General features: G+C 41.3%; 8 protein-coding genes across 13 annotated transcripts; 2 read left to right on the top strand and 6 right to left on the bottom strand.

The window, feature by feature from the left end:
• The first annotated feature begins 540 nt into the window (after window positions 1-540).
• LOC104821731 (probable pectinesterase/pectinesterase inhibitor 21) lies at window positions 541-3,018 on the top strand. The gene is made up of 2 exons (XM_010552699.1): window positions 541-1,717; window positions 1,822-3,018. The coding sequence occupies exons 1-2, from the start codon at window positions 703-705 to the stop codon at window positions 2,814-2,816; spliced, it is 2,010 nt and encodes a 669-aa protein (XP_010551001.1). The 5' UTR covers window positions 541-702; the 3' UTR covers window positions 2,817-3,018.
• A 298-nt stretch (window positions 3,019-3,316) lies between these two features.
• LOC104821730 (luc7-like protein 3) lies at window positions 3,317-6,011 on the top strand. 2 transcript variants are annotated; one of them, XM_010552698.2, is made up of 6 exons: window positions 3,317-3,593; window positions 4,577-4,643; window positions 4,714-4,776; window positions 5,203-5,250; window positions 5,346-5,406; window positions 5,481-5,584. In XM_010552698.2, exons 1-6 carry the CDS (start codon window positions 3,373-3,375, stop codon window positions 5,495-5,497), a joined length of 477 nt encoding a protein of 158 aa, XP_010551000.1. In that variant the 5' UTR covers window positions 3,317-3,372; the 3' UTR covers window positions 5,498-5,584. The 2 variants fall into 2 exon arrangements, with proteins under 2 accessions (XP_010551000.1, XP_010550999.1); XM_010552697.1 differs by having other exon boundaries at window positions 3,319-3,593; window positions 5,346-5,402; window positions 5,481-6,011.
• A 229-nt stretch (window positions 6,012-6,240) lies between these two features.
• On the bottom strand, window positions 6,241-7,978 carry LOC104821729 (60S ribosomal protein L18-3-like). 2 transcript variants are annotated; one of them, XM_010552696.2, is made up of 5 exons: window positions 7,776-7,978; window positions 7,392-7,481; window positions 7,113-7,218; window positions 6,642-6,824; window positions 6,241-6,564 (listed from the first exon to the last, which is right to left on the bottom strand). In XM_010552696.2, the coding sequence occupies exons 2-5, from the start codon at window positions 7,415-7,417 to the stop codon at window positions 6,406-6,408; spliced, it is 474 nt and encodes a 157-aa protein (XP_010550998.1). In that variant the 5' UTR covers window positions 7,418-7,481; window positions 7,776-7,978; the 3' UTR covers window positions 6,241-6,405. The 2 variants fall into 2 exon arrangements, with proteins under 2 accessions (XP_010550998.1, XP_010550997.1); XM_010552695.2 differs by having other exon boundaries at window positions 7,113-7,241; window positions 7,776-7,974.
• A 124-nt stretch (window positions 7,979-8,102) lies between these two features.
• Window positions 8,103-10,266, bottom strand: LOC104821728. 2 transcript variants are annotated; one of them, XM_010552694.2, is made up of 4 exons: window positions 9,948-10,266; window positions 9,139-9,497; window positions 8,550-8,887; window positions 8,103-8,458 (listed from the first exon to the last, which is right to left on the bottom strand). In XM_010552694.2, the coding sequence occupies exons 1-4, from the start codon at window positions 10,042-10,044 to the stop codon at window positions 8,362-8,364; spliced, it is 891 nt and encodes a 296-aa protein (XP_010550996.1). In that variant the 5' UTR covers window positions 10,045-10,266; the 3' UTR covers window positions 8,103-8,361. The 2 variants fall into 2 exon arrangements, with proteins under 2 accessions (XP_010550996.1, XP_010550994.1); XM_010552692.2 differs by having other exon boundaries at window positions 9,139-9,503; window positions 9,948-10,263.
• Window positions 10,267-10,569: 303 nt separating this feature from the next.
• Window positions 10,570-12,078, bottom strand: LOC104821727 (50S ribosomal protein L18-like). Its single transcript, XM_010552691.1, has 2 exons — window positions 11,978-12,078; window positions 10,570-11,177 (listed from the first exon to the last, which is right to left on the bottom strand). The coding sequence occupies exon 2, from the start codon at window positions 11,167-11,169 to the stop codon at window positions 10,825-10,827; it is 345 nt and encodes a 114-aa protein (XP_010550993.1). The 5' UTR covers window positions 11,170-11,177; window positions 11,978-12,078; the 3' UTR covers window positions 10,570-10,824.
• A 97-nt stretch (window positions 12,079-12,175) lies between these two features.
• LOC104821725 lies at window positions 12,176-14,955 on the bottom strand. 3 transcript variants are annotated; one of them, XM_010552688.1, is made up of 6 exons: window positions 14,569-14,955; window positions 13,928-14,085; window positions 13,694-13,746; window positions 13,520-13,545; window positions 13,063-13,429; window positions 12,176-12,734 (listed from the first exon to the last, which is right to left on the bottom strand). In XM_010552688.1, the coding sequence occupies exons 1-6, from the start codon at window positions 14,768-14,770 to the stop codon at window positions 12,398-12,400; spliced, it is 1,143 nt and encodes a 380-aa protein (XP_010550990.1). In that variant the 5' UTR covers window positions 14,771-14,955; the 3' UTR covers window positions 12,176-12,397. The 3 variants fall into 3 exon arrangements, with proteins under 3 accessions (XP_010550990.1, XP_010550989.1, XP_010550991.1); XM_010552687.1 differs by having other exon boundaries at window positions 13,063-13,545; XM_010552689.1 differs by lacking the exon at window positions 14,569-14,955 and adding an exon at window positions 14,357-14,561 and having other exon boundaries at window positions 13,063-13,545.
• Window positions 14,956-15,194: 239 nt separating this feature from the next.
• Window positions 15,195-17,407, bottom strand: LOC104821724 (sm-like protein LSM4). Its single transcript, XM_010552686.2, has 8 exons — window positions 17,235-17,407; window positions 17,051-17,090; window positions 16,911-16,952; window positions 16,536-16,634; window positions 16,347-16,424; window positions 15,872-15,908; window positions 15,490-15,618; window positions 15,195-15,393 (listed from the first exon to the last, which is right to left on the bottom strand). The coding sequence occupies exons 2-8, from the start codon at window positions 17,051-17,053 to the stop codon at window positions 15,371-15,373; spliced, it is 411 nt and encodes a 136-aa protein (XP_010550988.1). The 5' UTR covers window positions 17,054-17,090; window positions 17,235-17,407; the 3' UTR covers window positions 15,195-15,370.
• A 1,352-nt stretch (window positions 17,408-18,759) lies between these two features.
• Window positions 18,760-19,413, bottom strand: LOC104821723 (protein RALF-like 22). Its single transcript, XM_010552685.2, has one exon. The coding sequence runs from the start codon at window positions 19,312-19,314 to the stop codon at window positions 18,961-18,963; it is 354 nt and encodes a 117-aa protein (XP_010550987.1). The 5' UTR covers window positions 19,315-19,413; the 3' UTR covers window positions 18,760-18,960.
• Between the last annotated feature and the right edge of the window lie 468 nt (window positions 19,414-19,881).

The raw sequence follows: 19,881 nt of genomic DNA, 5'->3' as shown, positions 1-19,881 counted from the left end.
TCCTTTATAAAAGCAACATTTTTCAAGAAGCCGTGAAATTGGATATTTTTTTTTAATTTCTTATACAAAAACACAACGTATTGGTTTACGTAAATCCAAAACAATTCGTTACGACTCAATTATTAGTCATGAATTATTGGAGGTAATGTATATTTTTTTTAAAAAAAAAGTAACGTATGAGTACGAGAGACTATATTAATCGGGGGAAAAAAATAAAATGGTCACTGAAATCCTAAGGTTGAGAACTTTAATTAGTTGTGGATTAGTATAGTTAAACACGATTTAAACACTGAATTAATCCGGTAATAATCCCTCTAAATTAAGGTTTCCCCTATTTTTCCCTATCGATAATTAAATTAAATTAAATTAAGAAAGACGAGAGAAAACCGCAAACATCTCGAGAACCTATTCCTGTCCCCGTTTCAGATCGATTTTCCCGCCAAGCCCCACGTTCTCAGACCAACCAAAATAACGGAATCTGTATTTTACGGAAACGGAAATTACCGTTATAAATACGCCATTTCAATAATAATGCAAGAATCCACACTCCCGAGGAGGCTCACGCAGGCTTCGAAGGAGTAGTCCGTCCAATTTTTATATTTTAAAAAAAAAACAGAACAGCTCTTTTTTTTTATAAATTAATTTGTCTCTTCTGATTGATTCCTCGGACAGAGCTGTTTGGTAATTTTTTTAAAAAAAATAATGTCGTACGGATACGATGATGATGACGCGAAGAAGAGGAAGAGGTACGTCATCATCACCATCTCCTCCGTTCTCCTAATCTCAATGGTCGTCGCCGTTACGGTCGGCGTTAGTCTGAACAAGGAAGATAACGGCGATGGGGAGGGCGGTAACGGACAGGTTACGGCCTCCGTTAAAGCCATCAAGGAGGTATGTGCACCGACGGATTACAAGAAGACATGCGAGGACACGCTGAGGAAAAACGCCAACAATACGTCTGATCCGTTGGAGCTCGTGAAAACGGCTTTTGAGGTGACGATGAAGCAAATCGCGGAGGCCGCGGCCAAATCGAAGACGCTGATCGAGATTCAGAAGGATCCGAGGACGAAGATGGCTCTTGATCAGTGCAAGGAGCTTATGGATTACGCCTTCGACGAACTCAAGAGCTCGTTCGACGAGCTGGGCAAGTTCGAGTTCCATAAACTGGACGAGGCCTTGATCAATCTCAGGATCTGGCTCAGTGCCGCCATAAGCCACGAGACCACGTGCCTCGAAGGGTTCGAGCAAACGCAGGGCAATGCAGGGGAGACGATGAAGAAGGCGTTGAAGACAGCGATCCAGTTGACTCACAACGGTCTGGCAATTGTGACCGAGATGTCGGATTTCGTGGGTCAGATGCAGATTTCCGGTCTGAACAGTCGTAGGTTGTTGTCTAGTAACGGTTACCCGTCGTGGGTCGACGCACGTGCACGACGTCTCTTGGCCGCGACGGTGACGGACGTGAAACCCGACATCGTGGTGGCTCAGGACGGTAGCGGTCAGTATGCGACGATCAACGAGGCGTTGGAACACGTCCCGAAGAAGAAGAACGTGACGTTCGTGGTTCACATTAAGGCAGGTGTTTACAAGGAGTATATTCAGGTGAACAAGAGCATGACAGATCTTGTCTTCATCGGCGACGGTCCGGATAAGACCATCATCTCCGGCGATAAAGGTTTCAAGGACGGTATCACCACTTACCGGACACAAACCGTCGGTAAATGATCACTTTCCAATCTCTCAATTTCGTCTTGTCTTTACCATTTTTCATTTGGTGTGACTATAACCCGAACGAACGAACCTTCCGGTTCTTGATTGCAGCTATTGTCGGAGACCGTTTTATCGCCAAGGACATCGGGTTCGAGAATACGGCCGGAGCGATCAAGCACCAGGCAGTCGCGGTCAGAGTCCAATCGGATATGTCGGTTTTCTACAACTGCAGATTCGACGGTTACCAAGACACGCTCTACACTCATTCCCACCGTCAGTTCTTCCGTGACTGCACCATCTCCGGTACCATCGATTTCCTGTTTGGGGACGCGGCCGCGGTTTTCCAGAACTGTACGCTCCTTGTCAGGAAGCCGCTTCCTAACCAAGCCTGCCCGATAACTGCTCATGGACGTCAAGACCCTAGGGAGCCGACCGGGTTCGTCTTCCAAGGTTGTCAGATCGCCGGCGAGCCGGATTACTTGTCGGTCAAGGCAACGTCCAAGGCTTACCTCGGAAGGCCATGGAAGGCATACTCAAGAACCATCATCATGAACACATTCATCCCGGATTTCGTCCAGCCACAGGGCTGGCAACCGTGGAACGGCGATTTCGGCCTCAGCACCTTGTTCTACTCCGAAATCCAGAATACCGGACCGGGTTCAGACGTAGTAAACCGGGTCACTTGGGCCGGTATCAAGAAATTGACGAACAATGACCTCCTCCAGTTCACTCCTGCTCAGTTCATTCAAGGTGATTCTTGGATTCCAGCCACAGGTGTACCCTACACTCCCGGTTTTTTCGCCGGAACCGGTTCACCCGTCCCGGTCGCCGCATCAGGACCCGTCGAAGCAACGAGTACCGGTTTTGTTCAAACAACCCTGTCTGAGCCCTCGACCGCTCCGGCTCCTAGTCCGAGTTCCATCGCCATGGAGGACCCAGTAAGTGGCTCAGAGGCCTCGACCGCTCCGGCTCCTGGTCCGAGCTCCTTAGCCATGGAGGACCCAAATCCCTCAGAGGCCTCGACCGCTCCGAGTTCCTTTGTTACGTATGACCTAAGTCCCTCCTCTTCTCCGGCGGCTGCTCCTGCTCCTGAGGGCTCGGCTTAGAAGTCAACGACAACGTTTGTGTTTGAGTCTACATAATAGAGTTTGACTTATAAATGTTTTTTTTTTCTGAAAAAAAAGGAAAGGATGGAAAAAGTTTTATAAAACAAAAGAAAAATTTGACAAAAAATCTTGGTCTGCCAAATTGATGGGGAATGCTTTTTTAGCCTTGTATCATCATGTTAAAATCTTCGCTTATTTCCAATATCGTTTATATATTTTATAATAATTAATTAGTATTTGAAACTAATCGTGCTAAAAAAATCACATAATCCTCCAAATACATTTTCGTAGGTTTACTTGCATTCGGATATTTTAGTTTTTTAAAACCAAACTTGGATGTAATGTCCAAATTTATTAAATTAAAATATCATCCGCTAACAAAATTACAAACCCGCATTCAAATTCAGTAATTTTTAATATTTATAATAAGCGACTAAAGTTTTTAGTTTTTACAAATAAGCCCCAAATTCGGCCTGTACAAAACGAGGAGGGAACCCTTGAATTGGGATTTTGTCCTCAGTATCTTTAGGTTCCTCTTCGGAACGCAGCAAAATCAATGGCGGCTTCATCGTCTTCATCCTCCTCGTATTCATCCGATGCATCCTCTGATTCCTCAGACTCTCATCGCCGTCGAAGGGACCGCCGTCGCCGGAGCGACAAGGGCAGGGATTCCCTCAAGGTTCGGAAGAAGAGCCGCTCCAGCACGAAACGACGTCGTAGACGCCATCATTCTTCCGATTCCTCTTATTCTTCTTCGTCCTACTCCGGTTCTTCCAGGTTTGTGGATTTGATGAAAACAACTGCGATTTGATGAAAAACCCTAGGTTCCTGATCGAGGTTGGAAGTTTTGTATCTTTCCATTTTCTGAGCATCTGGATTTCGTATTGTGGAGTTCTTAGCTTTGTCTAGCTATCGATTTGATCGGAGTTAGCTTTTTCTTGTTGGCTGTCTTGAAACTGGATGAAAAAAATTGTAAGTGGAATTCTGTAGGTGACTCGAGAGGGACATTAGACGAACGAAAAAGGCTTCACTTCTGTTGCATTATCGAGAATTAACCCTATATTAGATAAATGTGTGGAGTTTAGCGTGTAATCCTTTTGCTGCTGTCGAATCACGTTCTGGAGCTTCAAGGTTTAAGCTAGAGCAGTTGCAGAGGCGGTCAAAGGTTATGTAAATACAGAGGCTTGAAACTCGTAATATAGATTGTGTAGATTGAGGTCGTCTGTAAATTAAAGTTTCAACGAAACTAACATAAACGGGTCCTTTACTGAAGCTTGCTCTTAATATTCCATTGTTACAATCCATATGAATATTACGAGTTCAGAATCTCCAGCGGTAAATTATGGGGAACTCTTTTATGATCTGGAACAAACAACAGGATTGTTAAAGTTGCCAAACTATAACAAAATAGACCTCACAATCCAACAAAAGAAACAATTATATGAGTGTTCCCAAATTTGATCATTGTGGTAGGATTCTTTATGTGAATATACAGGGTTAGGTTAAATTTGAATTGATTAGTTTCAGAGAGTATGCATCTGTTTCTCAATGATGGATGTGGGGACTTTCTCGAGTCTGATCTTTGTGGCCCATGTTTTCTATCGATATAGCAATGTTATCTTTGATGTTATTTACAGAGATTAGTTTGTTGTAGTGAACCATCTTATGTTTCTGAACATATAATTTGTGAAGATTATAGTTGTAGGTAAAATATTCTTTATGAGTATGCTCTGCTAATCAACTCAGACTTGTTGTTGCAGAAGTGAGAGTTCTGACAGTGAGCACGAGAGATCTCGGAGGCACAAGAAGCATGACAAGCTGAAGAAGGTCTGCTTGATTTTTTTTCTCTTGATCTCTCTCTTGTAATTCTCAGCTCAAGGTGCCTTTGCATTTGCAGTCTAAGGACAGGGAACGGAGCAAGAGTCGTCACCATAAACGGCATAAGAACAGAGACAAAGAGGTAGGCATTATTCTTGTTGCTCCTATTTGCTGACACTGTGTTCATATTTCTAGATGCTTACTAATATCAACCAAGAGTATCATTGATGCTCAAGAATAAGTGGTGCATTGAAAGTTTCTTTTGGAACGTCAAGAAATTCAATATTAGAAACTGATGGAGATGATTATGGCTGTATGATTACACAGGATATAGTTAATTTTTCAAGTTAATCTATCTATATCGTTGTTGTCTTAACTCTAATTTATCAACGCGTGATAATCAAACATTTTCTCCAATTCCAAGTCACTTAGAAATTTTTTTGCCTGTTCTGTGGGCTCTTCAAACTTGGAGCTGGGGCTGGTGACATGATCAACTGGGGCGGTATTGATTTTCCTGGATCCTGTTTCTTGGGTCGGGCTTTTCATCCTGGCACTGTGAATGGTATAGAAGCAGAAGGAAGATGAAGGAACCAGTGGGCCTGTCCAACTATCTAAGGTACCAAAGCCATATTCAACAGATCAAGAAATCATGAGAAGTCCAGATTTTCACATTTCTCTGATAACTGTCATCCTTATTCATTTGTTTTTCAGTTCTTAGGGCGTGACAAGGATGATGGTGTGCGTAGGAGTGTTGTCTCTGGCAAAAAAGTTAGTACGGGCATTCTTTACTTCATCATATTGTTCTCCCCCGTGTTTTTTTTTATTACTCATGCCTGTTTGCTACAGATTCTACTGAAGCTTGACAAGTCCAAGGAGGACAAGGTTGCCGAGAACAAGAGAAGTGAACTGCTCAAGTTTTTGAATGCAAGTTTTGATTAGCTTTACCTCCATGGCTGTCGCCTTCCTGCTCAACTAGAAAACGTAAGACACGGTTCTTTACTTGCATTTTGCATATCTGTCTGTGATACTGATTTTTCTCCGGGGAAGGGGACCCATCAGTCCGTAATGGACAAAGTTATATAACTGGCAATTTCTTTCATTTATGTAAAATTGGGATGAGTTATAGCTGGTTTGGTAGTTAAGCGTCTTTGATCTCTGCTCGGTTGTCTGGTCTTAAGAAAGGGCGGCTTGCACATCGTTCTTCTTGGAAACTCTATGGAATGGTTTCTGAGATTTTATCTGTGCGTACATCAAAGCGGTTCCAAGATCCTATTATTTGTTTGTGAGCCGTCGTCACATGGAGGTTGTGTTATGCCAATCTTCTTGAGAAATTTTTCTTGGGAATATCCAATGTTTTCCTCGAGCGTGGTCACGTCATACTTGTATGTATAATCTATGGTGAAGCATGCGAGCATTGGCACTAACCCAAGTCATAGGATTGTTTCCAAGCAGAAATTTCGATTTGGATTTCTATGGAAATTCGCTGTAGGGCCCATAAAGTAGAGAAAGTTTGGTTCTAGTTTAATTTGTTATAAAAAATGGTAATAAAAAAAAAAAAAAAAAAACCTTTTACTGCAACGCTGGGTGGATACAAAGATTTAAGACGGATGGAATTTGAAGCCTTTTACTTTCAATAGATTTTACTGCTTTGTGACAAACCCAGCATTTTGCAAGCACTAAACGGAAATGTGTGTGAGGAGAGAAAAACACCATAATTCCATGTCCTGAAGCGGAAGTTTGGATCAAAGAAAAAGAAAAGGGACCATAAGACTTAGACTTTGAAGCCACGGCTCTTTCTCCTACCTCTGGCTCTCTCGAACTTCCTTCCCGTATACCTAACATACGGTTTAGTGTGGCTGTGAGGCACACCCGGCGCCGGACCAAAGTGCTTCACCGCTTCCCGAGCGTTCTTCGGCCCTCTCAGAAGCACCTGATAATACCAAAAAAACATATATACACATGGCATGTATATGTATATATACACAGCAATGAAGAGAAAAAATTTACAGTGTTTTGTCCCAACGGAGCTCGGAGTGCGAGCTGATCAAAGGTTAAGCACTCTCCACCAGCCTTCTCGATACGAGCCCTGGCTGTCTCCGTAAACCTCAAAGCCGTCACCTTCAAAGCTGGAACCTCGTACACTCTCACGTCATCCGTCACGGTCCCAACTACCACCCCAATCTTGTCTTCCTATTAAACACAAACAGGCCCTCCTTCAAAACTCATAAAACAAACCCAAGGAGCTAAAAGAAACAAAAAAACCTGACCAATTCTCTGGATACCCAGATCAAAAAAAAAAAAGACAGTGAATCATCTAAAAAGGGAGTCTTGAAATCCATTTTCTTATACAAGATACAAGAACAGTCCATAATGAAAGAATTGTCAAAGATACATGGCTAATTCACAACCTCTGACAATATACATTAACATATATAAACACATAATAACGGAAAGGGGTCGGGATTCGTAGAATCGAACCTTGCCCTGCATAAAATTGACGAGCCTAGAGAGAGAAAGAGGAGCTTTGTTGACTTTGCTCATGAAAAGCCTCTTCAGTATCACCGCGTTGAAGCTGCTTCCAGTCCTCCTCACCAAAAACCGGTAAAGCTGCATAATTTCAGCGACCCAGATTCCACAGTTTCATAAACTAAATCCCCCACGATCTACCAATTTTTTACTTTTATTTTTTACAAATTCCACCGACGGAACACGACGATAAGGAGGTGATAGCAAATAGACAGTTGTTATGCTTCTTACCTTAACAAGAAGCTTGAGGTAGACATCGTCAGATTTCGGAGCTGTCCTTTTGGTTTTCTTGCTCTTACCTCCTGCGATCAAATCAATACCCTGCAACACGAACACGCAAAAAAAAAAAAAAATTAAACATCGGAAGCAATTAAACGTGAATTAAACCTGGAGGCACAAATTAATTGATATCTAATTCGAAACCCAGGTTCCAAGAAACGCAGAAATCACAGTTGACAGAAAAGAAAAAACTCAAGGTATCACTTCGAACCACAAGCCCCAGAACTATGATCGAGACTACAACCCACCAAATCAAGCTCAAAATTCGGAAAACTAACGAGAAAATGGAAAAACAAAAACAGAAACTCAGATTAAGCGGGAGAGAAAAAGAATCACCATTGCCGCGCCCGGAGTGGTAAACCGCCGCCGGAGGCTTCTGCAGCTGATGGAGGGAGCTAAAAAAATGGAGGGAGGGTTTTCAATAACAATATTTGAACTCACTTGGATTGTAGGGCCCTTTTCTCGACAAAGAGATTATGGGCCTTACTTAGGCCCATTAGTTAACATTTCCTCCTTTTGGGCTTGAATTATAATTTTAAGAGCCTTGTAGTGGCATCTTATCATTCTTTCTTTTTTAGAAAATCCCATAAAAACACTAAATTTGTAAAAATGTATTTATATGTATATATAGCCAGTTTTTTTTTTCAAAAAAAAAAAAAACTGTTGAAAGTGAAATCCCAAATTTTCAGGCAAGAAAAACAGAAAAGAGAGGATAAAAGAAAATTCCGTTTACACCAAATGCTCTAAAATCTTTCACTCAAGAAGTGTTGATACTCTAAAAAAAACCCATTGGTCACTAATTCCCCATTTGATGACCCTGCAACTATATTAGCCCGTAGAGAGTCATTCCATGCTTTTTTACCATGAGCCTGTTCATGTTGTAAATGTTATGCTTAAGAACAATACAGCATCTGGCTGCCTGCTATCTCAGATTCCTGTCTGAATTCCCTCCCAATCTTCTTCCCCCCCTCCGGTCGGCAGCCAGCCTCTGCCACTGATTATGTCTCCTCCTCCTCCTCCTGCAGCATCAGAAAGAGGCCCTAATGTGATATAATACACGAAACGGTTTCAAGAGGAGATCTTTCTGAAAGACAAGAGATGCAAAGTTACATGAAGAATGATACTCTGCCCGAAAGAACCAGAAGTATGACCACGCAAGTGATCTTTCCGACCGGTGACATATCTTCAAACCACCGCAAAAGACGTCCAAAGGGTGAAAAAGGCTCGGTCTTTTGCGATGATTCTGCCCGAGAACCTTTCCTCCACGACTCCACCACGGAATCTAGACTTGTTTTGCTTCCGTAACATGTTTCTTCTTTGGAATCACCATCATCATCAACTGTTTGGACTGCAAAGCCTGCGGCTTCGCAGAATGCAGTGCCATTAGTCTCCCACTTGGATGCCTTACTGCAGATTATGTCATCGTTCACTCCGCACGGGCTTATTACCTGGCGTGGCAATAAAACTTTTGTCAGAAAACGAGCTCTCCATGGACCGTCTCCATAGAAGGTTAAATTCCAGAAAACCACTGAAAGAAGAAAGTATTTCTAGGTGCCGATAAAAGTTCCTTCTCGATCCTGCATGTTTCTTGTGCAAGTTTCTTCAGAAAACACATTAATATTATGCTCCTTGATATCTTTTTATCAGACTGACACTTCTGGTCCTCAAGAATTCAAGAGCTTAAAGACACAAGACTTACCCGATTAATGGTGTTACCGCCAAAGTAAGCTTCTGAGCAAGCTTGAAAGACTCTGTCACAAAAAGAGGCACAGATACGAGGAGGCCCCGGCTGAATGCCAACGGTTGGATCGCAGATCGAACACTCCAACAATTCGTACAGATGAAGGCAATCTTGGCTAGCTTCTCCATAAGAAGCCAGATTTCTTATGGCTAAGAAAGCTGGATGAGCTTGTGCAGCCGAGCAACATGTCCTTCTACGGTAGACCCTGCACAAATTGAGGCCCTTAGATCCACGGCCAACAGCTTTAGGAACCTTTCCTTCCGATTCATACGGCGGAAAGCGTCCTCCTTTAGAAATGCATACTCCATTCGGCTTCTCTGCACCTGAAGACAGCCACAGTAAGAGAGAGCATAGTAGAACAATATGCTCTAAGCTAACTAACAAATTCTTTGAAAAATTCTTTCTGTGATTGAACTTTTCTTAAGAGACGTTGGCAAATCACAGACCCAGCAAGAACGCACCTCCACACAGCCATAACCGATCGATGATTCGAACTTCACAAACAAATAAGACCATTTTCCTTTGAGACAACGCTATTTTTTTCACAAGTCGAATGACCCAAGTTCACATTGTCCACCAAGAAGAACATCAAAGAATTCAATTTCAAACTAACTGCTTTACATAAGTCAGATCAAACATGACATAAACCGCAAAAAGATTGAAACTTGTAATAACAAATCCGAGATCTTCGATGCCCATCTCAAAAGTTCAACAGAAAGACCAATGTAGAAGCCAACAAGAGCGAGCCCTAATATTCGAACACTCACCAAAAGAAAAGGAGATTAGGGGATGAAGAGACAAAATCAGACTGAGAATGAGAAACCCATTATCCATCAAAACCCTTTCCATTAGATATCTTCTCATCTTCACTCTACGATCAATCTGGGGAGCAACGCCGACAAGCAAAGACGACGACTTGCAAGCTCACAAGTCTCATCGGCACGGGAAGAAGATGAAGATACTCATTACGGGTCGACCCGAAGAACCGAGGATCTACGAAATCCGTCAAATCGGGTAAAAACGGAATCTCCAACAATTCAGATTTCTTATGGCAAAAAAAGCTGGATGAGTTCAAACCCTTTTGTATTTCCGAGGATTTTTTCAGAGAAAAACATTAACTACTCAGTGTATTTTTTTTAGTTTAAAATTTTAAATAACCAACCCTAATTTATTTTCACTAAATTTTTTTTTAATATCTAGACTTTATACAAACTAAAACTCTGTACTATACTCTGTGTATCATCTTAGTTTACAATTTTGGTCTCTGCACAATTGAGAATTGTGAATAGATAATGTGGAGAGATCATAGCTATAAAACTAAGATGATACAATTAGCTGACTAAACACAAAAGTTATAATCTCAAATCTCAACACTATAATCATATGAGAGACCAAAAAATAATATTGAGATATAACATAAATGATAAACAGCTTTTGTAGTGGTTGATGAACTGAAGAACAATGCAGGAGACAGCATTATTGTACCATCAAATCTGTTCTAATTAACACAAACACCTACAAAACGTTATCGCATGAAGATTTCAGATCTTTGCATCAGAACTCAAAAACCCCAGAATTTCGATTCAGAGCCCCAAATCAAAGACAATGGGATTCTTAGATTAGGGATTAGGGTCTTGTTCGTCATTAGAGCAACTTAACTCCAGCTTCCCTGACAGAATCAATGACTGCCTTGACTTTACCATGATACCTCTGATCTCTCCTGAGGTTTATGGCCACGGCCGGAATACCTTTCATCAGGAGCCGTTCCCCGAGGATTTTCCCGATCTTGGCAGCTGCCGCCACGTCACGCGTGGATTCCATGCTTCCCTTCAGGGCTTTCTCCTGTGAGCTCGCCGAAGATGCTACGGTGGCAGTCGGTGAATGAATGACTTGAGCGTGGACAAACTTATTCGTGAAGTGCATTTTAAGCACGTAGGGTTTGAGGAAGTCGGCCAGCCGCGGTGGTCTTACAGGCGGTGGAATAACCATTTCGGTATCTGCAAGAGGACACACGGCAAAACAAGAAAGGAGAGCATGTAAGAACATTGGAGTTGGAAACAATGATCTCACTTAAACTACGAAAGAGGATTAGAGGTTGGTTGAAGATGTTGGAATCTCAGGTCGCAGGCCATAGATTCACCATCACTCGTTACATAGGAGAAGTAACATGACTCATAGAGTGAAAGTAACTCACTGAAAAATAAATTTGAAGACTACAAACCCTATAAGCGTTTTACCAATCCGTATTATTCCATTACAATGTCACATCTCTACAAACCCATTATCCAAGGGTTTGCAGATTCGATAGAGAGCTGCTAAGACAAATCTGGTAAAATAATCACACTACATTATGCATTTTTAGTACAAAGGGCACTGCCATCCAAGCAAAAAACCACAAGAGAACAGGCAAAGATACATCTCTCCAATCCAAGGATTATCAAAATTCAATCTCTATGTCCAAAAGATAAACCTAAGACAATGATCTAGATTTTCAATTGATTCAGGCATTTCGTCAAACGACTGGCGTGCCAAAACCAAACCTTGGTGATCAAAAGTCTACAAATTAAGTGAACCCGAGAACCAAGAAGCAAGCAGAACCGATATTGAAAAACGGGTTCCACATCAAATCGAAAATAAAGCAACCCATCCAGTAAAATCTGGAGAATTTTTCAACATAATTCACCAGATTAGCAATCTGTATTTGTTAATGGAACAATCTAAGCTCCTCACTTCCAAAACAGAAAAGGAAGACACAGAGAAGAAACATCTCCCACCCAGGATAGACACAGTAAATTACCTTGAAAATCTATCTAGCAGCACTCCGATTAAACGCGACGGAGGATTTCAGTTCGCTGAAGATCTTCATCTAGTCTCCCGAGGGTTTGAGGACGCAACAAGGGTTGGGCTGTCTCTATTACATTGGGCTTTCTCACTCGGCCCATGGACTTAAACTCTTCTTCTTTTTTCTTACAAACAAAGTGAAGTGCGAAATTTATTAACACAAACTTGTCGGAAGCAAGAGTTTGAAGAGAGAGGATTAAATATCACTACCCACAATGGCCAGTGACCCACACGAGACCCTCAGCCCGAACCGGCTCGACCCACGTAGCCGTTTACATACCATTGTCTCGTCTTTGTGTTTCTCAAATCATCATCATATACCAATGTTGTTGTTGTTTTTCCTTTTAAAGAGTTTCAGGAGGAAATGTTTGTGTTTCTATGAAAAGCCGCCCCCATATCTGTGGTGGAATCCTTCCAAGAAGGCGGTCGTCCACCTGTACGAGGAGTCTCCATTGATCTGCAGAAACCGATCTCTCTCCCATACGTTAAACCGAATGAACCCACCCGTCTGGTCCGGCGAAGAAGCTGTTGCTGTTCCTGTTGATGTTGATCCCATCCCTGAAGATATTCCTCTTCGGCGACCAGATGGGTATACAGGTAAATCGATCAGGTGGGACTGCTGGTAGTAAGCTTGAAGGGCATGTACTCTGTCACGGGTCCTTGCACTGCTGCCTGGGGCCCTCTGGGCAGCAGCCACTGATCTCCCGTCGACACTGCACACAACCCATCAGCTTTAGACACCAGTTAGTCACTGAAACCTATTTAAAATGTTCTCAGCTCAATCCATCCTTTTGGGCCGATTCCTTCCCTTCACCTAAGAGATTTAAAACTTCAATACTTCAAATTTCAACAGTTCTACAAAGTAAACCATTTTTGTAAAATGTTTCGGACCAACAACGTTATTGTCAGGGTTTGAACGCAACCAAAAGAAGTTTTGCCTTCCCAACTTTGAACTGTACCCTAATCTCTCAAAGTTTTCTTCTTTCTTACATATAGGTGTCTCTATCTATTCAGTATAATTTTACATCCAAGACAGATTACCTGTGACTGATTAAAGGGCGCATGTAATGAGGAGGCCTGGGTCTGAGCAAGTCCAAGCTCGCCCGTGCAGTCCTTGGAGCTGTAGGCAGAGGCGGCCTGCCAATGTGAGTGCCCGGCCCAGAGAACGGCGGCGAATGGTAATCCCAACCGTGATAGCGTGGATCCAGAGCTGCAAAGCCATAGGACACAGGCACTTCGCCAGCCGATGAAGCAGAGTTCCAGTGACTACTGAAATTCGAGCTGTCTGAAACACCCGGAGCAGCGGAGTTTGAGAGCGGACCGAAGTAGGCTATGTATGGACAAGGGTGACCTGCTGAGGAAGCCGCTGGTTCGGTGAAGAAACCATGCTGGCTCAAGAGATCGTCATCTGTATGGAGATACTTATCAAACTCGGTTATTCGATGCAGAGGATAACACAAAGAAATACAGAAAATGATTGATTTGATAACAGACTTACATGAACTTGGCGAGAATTCTGCATCCCTACAGAGTTTTTCGATCAATATGGAACGTTAAGACAAACTTGGAAAAAGTTTGAATTTAGACTTGCCCAAGTTGTAGAACTTTAAAGGCATTTGTACAAGACGAAAGAAAAAAGCTCAAATGTGACTGTACACGATGGAATTCTTACTCAAAAGAAGGAAGGCGCCCTATGCTCCCGAAAGGGCACCAGACCCCAAATGACTGAATACATGGAACGGAAAATTCGTAACTATACAATTCAAAGAGCATCACATAAAACAATCTGCTAGGTTTCGATCGTTTGCTTCAGAAATACTAAAGAAATGCAACTACAAGACTACCGAAACCAAAGAAATCCGAATTCGAGAGATGCATAAGATTTGGTGGGTTTTCAGTTTCTCACCATTTCAGAGTAGGGTGGATCATACATGTCTTCTTCACGAGGCCAATCATCCGGGAATGGCCGGCATCCATTTGCATAAAGCCACTGCCCTTTCTCTATTTTCCGACAGTTGGGGCATTGCATCATCCCCTTTGCGTTAAATGCCGAGCCAATGCAATCTGGAAACAAGAAAAACAAGGCATTGCCTTAAAATCTCCCTATGGAAGGGACACCAAGTAGCAAAATGCAAAGTCTTTTTGATAAATGCACTCTTGGAATAACATTCTAAAATAGGCTAATGATCGATTCCCCTCCAACACAGCATCAATACATTCAAGAACTGATCCATTAAACGATGAGAAAAGATCAACCAGAACAAATTAGCCATGTGATTGTTGAGATTCATCAGAAACAAAGATGATGGCATTTTTTTAATCATGATTCTCTTACCTTAGTTTCAAAAACTCAAATCCATCCACCATGATGTCCTCCAAAAAAAGAAGAAACTCCAAAACACAGACAAAGGATTGATCATATCGCGGAAATCGCAACAGATCCGAGATTCTTAGAGTGAATCGAAACAAAAAAGATGGATCCTGACAATTCAGATCAAAATCAGAAGCAAAACCCATCTCATCCAGGCTCCGAGAAGCATCATTTACCTAGATGGAACTCGTGGCCGCATTGAAGCTTAGCCCACGATCGATCAACGTGATTCGCGACCGTCTCGAGGCAAATCGAACAGGCAACCGAGTCAAAACCATCATCACCGTCGCGAGAATCGCAATCGGCTCCTCCGACGCCGTCGTCGGCGAGATCATTATCACCGAAAGTACATTTCTTTGCATTATTCCCTAAACCCATCAACAGAATCTAATCAGAACAACCCGAATCTCAAAACCCCTTTTTGGCCGACGAAATCACCGCAAAAATCTAACACAGCCCCAGTCCTAGTCCTCCACAGTACGTTAATCAGACGAAAATATTAGCCGATGGCTTATGGAAACTCTCCGATCCCAGTGTGTTGTTTTGTGAGAAAGATTTGATCATGGGGACAAGTCATAGCCGCTGTCCAAACTCCATAACGGACGGCTATGATTCGTTCTCACGTTTTCGTTTCGGCGGTATTTTTTTTTTCTTCCGCTTTCCCATTTTTTTAAAAATTACAATTTTCGTCCACTAATATTTTTGGTTATTTTAATTTAATTTGATAAAATCATATACACATTCTAGAATTTTGTATTTGCAAAGCGTTTAGAAGGCGACAGTGTTTCTGAAAGACAAAAGGTTAAGTAAGAAATGTTCGGATTCAAATAGAAAATTTTCACCAATAATCCATCAAACGCGCTAATAAGCTTATTTTTACAAACTCGGAGAATTGTAAGGTAAAAAAAATCCCGAGCCTTTTAAGAAAAGAAAGAAACAAAGAAAGGCTTGGGATTCAGTCTCTGACAGATAGAAGTATCAACCACGTCCACGGCCGCCTCCTGTTTACACAACAATGACCACCGAGTTCTTAGTTCCAAATTCCAATGGCTGCTCTTCCTATGTTTTGTCTTTACTATTACAGTACACTAACTAACCTTTGTTGCCAATAGGACCTCCTCTGCCACGGCCTCTGGCAGCTCCATCATCCATGCCACGCCCAAGTACCCTTCCAGGACCTTCACCCCGTCCTCCTCTTCCACGTCCAACTCCCGGCGGTTTTCTATCTGTCCAACCCAATGTTGATTGAGAATCATCAGGAAACAACTTGCACACCCGGAAAAGATTCATTATGTTTTAAACACAACACAACTCCTCATAAGAACTAATCCTAAAGCCTTGGCTCTGGATCTGCTCTAAATCACTAGCAGTGACAGGACAAAAAGGAAGAGGTAACATACATATTAACACCTCAAAGGCCTAGGTTAGGTCATGCACCAGTAAGATGCATACAGTTTTAAAGGGATGAGGAAACCATACCTGTGCGGCTCTTCTCCTCTTGCACTTTATCAATAACCTTGAGAAACAAAGAAAGTAGGTGTCACTTCAATGCATCTTCTTAAATAGAAATCGCCATTAGGTCCACACAGCCGGATAGCTTAAGAAAGTCATTTAAATAACAAATAGAGAAAAAAAATAACAGGATTTGGAAAACGAAGAAAAGAAGAGAAAACTTCAATTTTTTGGTTGGTTTTGGATACAGGACACAAAAAAAAACTACATAAAGGGGTCGATATTCTGGTCAGCCAAAAACCAATCTCTGTGATATCGTCGGAAACGTGCTGCAACAAAAGACACCCAGGGGGTTCCACGGGAGATCCTTATATAGACTCAAACAAGAACCCCAGCATAGTACCTTTTGGAGCACATATCTGATTTGGCTAAGCATCATCATTCCAGTGCAAAATATAAGTGATTCTGTCTTAGGCCATGAACCAAAAAAAAAGCAAATCACCTCATCTGGAACTCGAAGATATTTAATCGTGTTGCCACGGATGTAACACTCCGGCATCCTCCAAAACCGGTCTCCATCCTACAATGCAACAACCAAAATATTTGAATGCCAACCACCAAACCGGTACATGAAATAACAAAAAGATTAAAACTTATTTGACATAGGACTTCCAAAGGAGTAGTAAATAACCTTTGATGTACAGATAACTTCACGAAGATGAATGTTCATCCAAGTATCACAATTGACCAAGTGCCCGTTGTAGGTTTCACCGTTCTTAAGCTCCACAAGCTACCAATATGATCAAACCATGAACAAATAATAACCATAAAACAGATGCCATGTCTGGTCAAAACATACACCACCCTGTTACAGCAATCTAATTTTACAGCACCCTGTTAACTCGGTGAAAGAACTGTACAAGCACACGAATCAGAGATTTCCAATCATAGAATCATGCACAACAAGGTCCATAATTTAGACATCGCTCACTCAATTTAGGCTAAAAGTCGCAAAAAGCTCCATGAATTGAAATTTGTTCAAGTCAGAAGTAGAAAAATACCATACCATGGGATGCCCTTGGGCAGTCTTGAGCAAAGAAAGAGGAAGCTGAAAAAAAAACCAAGAAGATTAGAAATCAAAACGAAAATAATAAATATGCCGACGAAAAAAAAACCCTAGAACAATGAATCCACCGAGCAACGTACCATATTCTCTAATCAGAAAATACAGTGCTTCCTATTCAACCTGGAAACCATCAGAAAGTAGAAATTTAAGTCAAAGGAGATACGAGAACGAGAAACGAGACAGCGAAAGAAAGCCCTAGCAAAAAACAAATCCAATGTTTGGGTCCCAATAAAATTCGGGAAAGAGAGGAATAGATGGAGAAACCTTTCTAGATGTCGCGAAGATTCAGCTGAGCTTGTCGGAAACCACGGACAATCTCCGAGAAGAGAGAGTGAGAGATCGAAGCAGACGGAGGCTGTGAATTCCCGAACTGAGTTTCTGAGTTCCGTCTGCTCTGAAAGCGGGAGAGTAATTTCCAATTTGGGGGGGTCTTTTATAAAAAGCGAGGAGTCAACCACTCGAATGGACTCGAGGTTTCACAAACGCACCGCTATATGAAATAATGGGCTGGCCTTAATCATTGGGCTTTGACTACGTCAACGGGCGTTGACCACATTAGTGGGCTTTGGCCACTCTTACAAAATATCCACCTTTGATTAGAGATCGATATTTGTGTGTGAATTTAGTGTTCTATAATGTCTAGATTAAGTTATTTTTTCGGTTTTATTTATTTTATAAAACTGTACCCATTCATTGTTTTTGAGATTTGAGTTTTTATATGAAATTTCAGTTCGATTTGGATTTTATTATGGATATTGAGTTACAATCGATAATTAAAATTGTTATAGATAGAATAATGATACTCAAAATTAGTAAATATATGGTAAACAACAGTTGTATATAAAAGTTACAATCGATAATGAAAATTATTATAGATAAAATAATGATATTTCAAAATATCATGATTTAGTACAATAGAGATCTATGTGAATAATTTTGTTTTCCTGAATTTATTTTAACATATATTTCTTTATTAGAAGAATCGTTACCACGACAAAATTGACAAGTCGTTTCAGCTGGACCACGTTTTTATTGTTTTGATTGAAAAAAAAAAGCCTTTTAAATGCCAAATTCAGTGAAAATAAAAAAAATCCAAATGGTAGGCCCATTAGTAGGATAGTGAAGGCCCATAGCTGTCAGTGTCCAATAATTGGGCCCAACATGATTAAGACGAATTGTACTTTTGTCTTATTTCGCTCATCGATGATATTGGAATTTTACACCGTACAATAATAATAATAATAATGTGAATATATATATATAGTCCGACGGACCCTAACGAAGATTCCATAATAACAAATTTAAATTAAAATTTTAAAAATAATATTGTGGATCGTCTATTAGGCTGTGATGGTTCCGCGTGATTCCCCTTCCACTTTTATTTCATTTATATTGTGTGTGTGTATAAAAAAATATTCATTTTGAAAATTAAATACAACACTAATGTGCTGTTTCAAGCTACCTATCAATTTTTTTTTTTCCAACCAAACTCATAAATAAAATAATCGGTTGCCAATATATTTTTTATATAGATTTGGTAATTTTCTTAATACGCATCATCTCTCCTAAAAAAATTTTAAGCATGGCTGGCTGATTTGTGGATAGCCCATATTTAAGCTACATAACATTCATTAAATATGTAAATTTAAAAACTAATTGATTTTTCTTCACACTCAACAATATTAGATGATTGTCTAAGCTGAGCGCGGATCTCAATTTCTTGGAATAATTACTTAAATCTGCCTATAAATATTAAATTAAATCATTAGTAATGAATTCAGAAGGGGGGGAGAAAACAATAACAATCAATCTATACAAATAACAGCGGCAGAAAATCAACGTTATTTATACTTTCATTAAATAATACTATGGATTTCTTTTCCTATTCAAACCCCATATTAAATGAAATCGACAAATAATTTTTTTTTTTAAAAAAAGAGGGGGGGGGGGCCGAGAAGAAAGAGAGAGGAAGAAGGGCAAAACAGGAAATTCAACGCCTGCACCTGGTGATGGTGCTGCAACCGCGGCTGTACGGATTCGCCTGAGCTCCTCTCCGGCAATTGTAGTACGAAGCGCCGCGTCGGGAGCAGGGCACACTGTTCCTCTGCAGCGCACCGTAGCTGATGTACCTGTTCATCGCTAATATGCGCCTGCTGATCTCCGAGTCGAGCTCCAGCTCTTCTTCCTCCGCGAGACACTCGGCGATGGATCCTCTGCACCCGGAGAGCGAGGATCCGGTGCGGACGAACCCCAGCGTAGCTCCGTAGTCCTCTCCGGCTTCGACGGCTGCGATTACGATCGCGATGATCGCAACGACGGCGTAGATCGCGCGACGGCTAACCATTTTCTTCGTAACAAACCTTCTCTTTGATTCGGATACTTTCGACTCCTGCCTTTGTATTCCTTTTATTCCTTTTAGTTAAGACGGGAAGGTTTTGGTTTGGGTATATAGCTCCTAAAAGCAAGAGGACATTAAGAGAAATGGGTCGGTTTTAGCGTTTATTTACGGAAATGCCATATAGCTGTTAAAAGGGGGCATTATCAAAAATGCCTTTAAATTGCTACCTGTACTTCATGGAGTACCCTCCTCTCAGAAAAAAAAAAAATAACTCATTCACATATACCCTCCCCATATGTACAATTTCTATTATGCCCTTATATTATAAAACAAATAAAATTAAAAATAAATCTAAAAAACAATAATTTTCCTCCTAAAAAATAGTGTCGATTTCTCTCTCCTCAGTATGAGCTTTCATTCTCTCTCCTCCGGCATTTACGTTCTCTCTCTCCTCCGTCTGCTCTCTCCCTCCATTTGCTCTCTCTCTCTTCCAATTTGAACCCTGTCTCCGCCGCCGCCGATTTGCTCTCTCTCCCCATCGATTTGCTCACTCTCTCTTTCGCTTTGTTTGCT

Source organism: Tarenaya hassleriana, unplaced genomic scaffold (genome assembly GCF_000463585.1).
Source record: "Tarenaya hassleriana unplaced genomic scaffold, ASM46358v1 Cleome34, whole genome shotgun sequence".
NCBI classification, from domain to species: domain Eukaryota; kingdom Viridiplantae; phylum Streptophyta; class Magnoliopsida; order Brassicales; family Cleomaceae; genus Tarenaya; species Tarenaya hassleriana.
Note: the sequence above shows the minus strand (reverse complement) of the source record. Positions and strands in the feature narration are given on the sequence as shown.